The sequence below is a fragment of the Mesoplodon densirostris genome, chromosome 10, assembly GCF_025265405.1.
Source record: "Mesoplodon densirostris isolate mMesDen1 chromosome 10, mMesDen1 primary haplotype, whole genome shotgun sequence".
Lineage (NCBI taxonomy): Eukaryota > Metazoa > Chordata > Mammalia > Artiodactyla > Ziphiidae > Mesoplodon > Mesoplodon densirostris.
In genome coordinates this window covers 1,637,766-1,642,220 of record NC_082670.1, presented here as the reverse complement: position 1 = coordinate 1,642,220, position 4,455 = coordinate 1,637,766, and the positions used below count along the sequence as shown (strand labels likewise).

At 62.9% G+C, this 4,455-nt stretch overlaps 1 protein-coding gene across 1 annotated transcript; it reads right to left on the bottom strand.

The window, feature by feature from the left end:
• Positions 1-1,063: 1,063 nt before the first annotated feature.
• Positions 1,064-3,537, bottom strand: FOXQ1 (forkhead box Q1). Its single transcript, XM_060110297.1, has one exon. It carries the CDS (start codon positions 2,988-2,990, stop codon positions 1,854-1,856), a length of 1,137 nt encoding a protein of 378 aa, XP_059966280.1. The 5' UTR covers positions 2,991-3,537; the 3' UTR covers positions 1,064-1,853.
• Positions 3,538-4,455: the final 918 nt, after the last annotated feature.

The following is a 4,455-nucleotide window of genomic DNA, read 5'->3' as shown; positions in this document are numbered from 1 at the left end:
TAGATATAACCAGATCGGTCAAGACTTGTTTCTTGTTAACTAGACTTAGGGATGGGCTTTTTTCCCTCCCATTCCTGCCAAAACACAGCATCCTGAAATGAACGCCACTTTCTTTCCCCACTTCACCATGCGTAGACCCCAAATCCTCCTCTTGTCTTGGATAAGATGACATCTGCCCAGCGGCAGGAACAACAATGGGGCCAGCACTTAGAGCCTCTGAATTTTTCCGTCTTTGTACTACTTTTCGAAGACTGCAATCCATGAGTTGTTAGCGCTCTACTGCCTTTGAATTTGAGAAACTGATGTGCACACTGCTTCCTGGTACTTCTGCTGATGGAAACCTTTCATTTTTAATATGGGTAATCATCTCTGCCCCATCGGAGGTGGCCTCTCTCCTCAGATCACAACTGAAATAGGCCTGGCAGCCCCACGTCTGCAAACCTTATCCTCCTACAAAAGGAGAGAGTGACAAATTCCTACTGATGGGCTCACACCCGGGTGGACGGGGCACGCCTCAAAAGGTGGATGGTTTTGTTTTGACAAAAAAACACTGACTTTCGAATTGCTCTTAAAACTGCCCTGAAGAAATCTTCAGTGTTAAGAAAGCCCCTTGCCAAGATGGTTTCCAGCTTTTTGAGCATCAGAAGAACCACTTTACCTGACAATGTCTGCTCGATGCTAAGATTGTTAATAGCTGAACTTGTCTACTAAAGGATTCTTGGGGAAGAGGGGCCCACACCTTATCTTGCTCTGGTAACCATTAAGTGAATTCTTAGAGAGGCCACTGGTTTGATGTTTAAGAAGTCCCACTGATGGACGTTCCACCCCGGGGAATTGTGCAGCAATTTGTCAGGTAAGGAAACCTGCAGCCTCTACCTTCACTGAATTATTCAGGAAAATATTTGGAACTCCACAGAGAGTTTCTTAAGAGTCAAACCTGAACCCATTTGGAGGTGGGGGGTGGCGGGGGTGGGTGTAAAAAGTTCTCCATCTCCAACCCATCACCACAAAGTGCTGAAGTCGATTGTGAGTTTTATTAAAAAATAAGCACTATGCCTGGGTTTCATAACATTCATACATGAACATGTACACAGACACAAATAAAATAATATTAAAAATAAAAATCACACTTGCTTTCACGTGGCAGTGGTCCTGGCACCCCACATGCATAATGTTAACTTGTCCTTGGAAGAAACCGTTTGGCCCAAGGAGACCACAGTTATGAGAGAACCCAACCGCGAATAAAGCCCTAACCGTTGCCTGCAACATTTTCAATTTGGGTTTCAAAAATATATAAATAATTTAACTACAAATCCCAACAATATATATATTTTTCATTTTTGGCACAGTGAGACGTGGGTCAAGAGCAGAGGGATGGCTGGAACTCCTCTGGCCCCTCCCGCCCTCAGCCACACCTGTAGAAGCCACACGCGTGCAAGGAGCGGGGCCGCTACCCCCGCAGTAGTCGTATCATGGATCCCATGGAATGGTTCCCTGACGTGCTTTTTTGTTTTTGTTTTGCTTTTTAAGGGACAAATCACTGGACGGTGCAACGAAAACAGGAGGAGCAAGGCGGAGCCTGGACACTAGGAAGGGAGAAGTCTCCGTGGAGGGGGCAGGGACAGGCTTGGTCAAGAAACGAGGCCGTTGTGAAGCGTTGCTTTGCTCCGCTGTGACGTTAGTTATAAAGGACGAAGGGAAATGTCCGGGACCGAGTTGGGACACTGGCGTCAGAAGGCGTTAGCTCTAAGGCACGTTTGGTGGAGATGTTTTCTTTGACGGTCTCCGTCCTCTGGGTGGAAAGCTCACCCCCACCCTGCCCGAGCCCGCGTTCCCGGCCGGCTCCGTCGCGCTCAGGCCAGGAGCGTCTCGGGCGGGCCGGGCAGGTGCGGACCCGGCGCGCGGGCCGAGGCCGCGTGCAGGGCGTCGGGCAGCCGCACGGGGCAGTACAGGTGCGCGCAGGCGGCCGGGCCCCGGAGCGGCTTGGCGGGGGCCGGGGCGGCCAGGGGCGCGAGCAGGAGGGGCGGCGCCTCGGCCCCGCGCGCGCCCAGCCGCGGCGGCTCGGCCGCGCCGAACGCGCCGAGCGGCAGCAGGGCCCCGGCGGGCGCGCCCGGAAGCAGCGCGGGATAGGCGGGCGGCAGCGGGCAGGGCGGCGCGCCCCACGGCGGGCGCGTCCCGGGGCCCGCGTCCCCGGAGCGGCGGCTGCGGAAGGGCTTGCTGAGGATGCTGTCGATGGCGAAGGGGCCGGAGAACCTGCCCGCCGGACTGGCGCGCCCCTCGGACCGAGCGGGCGAGCGCGCGCGGGGCGTGGCCGGCGCCGGGGCGGCGGGCGCGGGCGGCGGAGGCGCGGCGTCTGGGGGCCGCGGCCCGGGGCCCGGGGCCGTCGCCCGGTGGCTGAGGCGCTTGCGGCGGCGGCGGAAGACCCCGTCGGCGAAGGTGTACTCGCTGCTGGGGTTAAGCATCCAGTAGTTGTCCTTGCCCCAGGGCCGCGAAGGGTCGCGCAGCACCTTGACGAAGCAGTCGTTGAGCGAGAGGTTGTGACGCACGGAGTTGCGCCAGCCAGTGTAGCTGCCGCGGAAGAACGGGAACTTGCCCATGAGGTACTCGTTGATCTCGGCCAGCGTCAGGCGCCCGCCCGCCGAGTCGCGGATGGCCATGGCGATGAGCGCGATGTACGAGTACGGGGGCTTGGGCCGCCGCGTGTACGGCTTGCCGCGCGCGCCCGCGCCGCCGCCCGCGCCCCCCGCCGCCGCCGCGCCCACCTCCGCCGCTCCCGGCCCTCCGCCCGCGCTCCGCTCACCGCCGCCCGCCAGCGCCACGGCGCCGCCGCCCGCCGCCGGGCTGTTGGCCGCGCAGTCCCCGTCCGAACCCAGGGAGTCGTCGCCCGCGGCCGACAGCGGAGACGGCGCGTCGCGGCCGCCCGCCCCCTCCAGGTCACTCCCCGGCTTGTCCCCGAGGCCCTCGCGGGGCCCGAACACCTCCAGCTTCATGCCCGCGCCCGTCCCCGCCCGGCGCGTACCCTTTTTCTCCGCTTGGTCCTGGGCAGCGGGCTCCGGGGGCGGGGTGGCGATCCGGGGTCGAGGTCCTGGCCTCTCTCTTCCGGAGCTCGCCTTCCTCTTGGAGAGACAGTCGCTTTCCGGACAGGAGTCCCCTTCCACTGGAATCCTTCTTTGGAGGGGTTGTGCTTATTGGGTGAACCGAGAGAGGCGGAGAGGGAGCAGTTGCGCGGGGGGGGGGGCGTGTTGCCTTCAGTTAGAGGAGTGGAGACTTCGGGGGAGGCGTGCAGGGCCGCGGTTCCAGCCTCGGGTGCCCGAGCGCGCGGGGCTTGGAGTTCCTGCTGGAGGAGGAAGCGTGCGCATCTGCTTTCCGTTCCCGAGACGGGGGTTTCTTCTCTGCAAGTCCCCGGCCCCGGGCAGGCGTCCTCGCGGGCCGAGACGGTGCCGGCTGCTGTGCGTGCCACCCACGCCGGGGGGGAGGGTCCGGCCTTCAGGCTCTAGCGCCCACGGAGCAGTCCCCGAGGCCGTGGCGCCCGCAGCCGCCTTCCCGCCCCCGGTCTCCGGAGCAGCATCTCCACGCCGGCCAGCCGCGGCTCCGTCTCGCTTCCACCTTCGGCCCGGCCCAATATAACCCCGCGGCGCCCCGCGGGGGCGGGGCCTGGGCGCAAACCGAGAAGGGTGGGGAGCGAGGTGGCCCAGGTGGCCGCAGCTCCGGAGCGGGCGCGCACCAGGCAGGGGCCACGCGGCGGCGCGGCAGCAGGTTGTTTGTTTTGGGTCCGCCCGGCCCCGCCCTCCGCCTCCCGCCAATGGGAAGCGCGCGCGCGGCAGCGGTGCGCGCGTGCGCGCGCGAGTGTGCGTGTCCGCGAATCCGCCCGCCCGGGAGGGGCCCCTGCACCCTGGAGCTCACGGAAGCGATTTGGGCAAGTGGGCAAGGCCGGGGGGCACCTGTAGGGGCACCTGGCGGGGTTGGGGCCCGCGGCCTCCCTCAGCTACACGCGGTGTGTTGGCTTCTCTGGGCGTTAAAACGATGCTGCTTCCTAGTGCCAACCCCTCTCGTCGCGGCCGGGGTGGGGTGGGGGGGACGAACAGCGGAGAACGCTCAGGACACACTCTGCAGTGGCCGCCCACCGGAGCCGCATGGTGTGTCCTTCTTGGGACTTCAGTTTGAGGACCGTCTCTGTCTTGTTTCCTTCTTTAATGAATAAACTAGTGGACTTGAAATTGGTTACGCTTTCTGAGATGACCTTGACTCGCTCCCATGTTGGCCTCAGATTTTCTTTTGTCTTCCTTTGCCTCTTCCTTTACGTGGCTGGTGGCCCCTGCGAGGAGCGGCGGGTCCCCTGCGCCCGCGCTGTGCGGTTCTGCCTGCGCGGCTCCCACCCCCGGGAGGGCGGTTCCGGAGGACGAGGGCGGGCGCAGTCCTCCTCCGGGACGTTCGCTGTGGTTTCTGTGGCACCGG

Excerpts from the sequence above, each read along its gene's own strand:
- FOXQ1 (XM_060110297.1), bottom strand. The coding sequence starts at position 2,990 with ATGAAGCTGGAGGTGTTCGGGCCCCGCGAGGGCCTCGGGGACAAGCCG.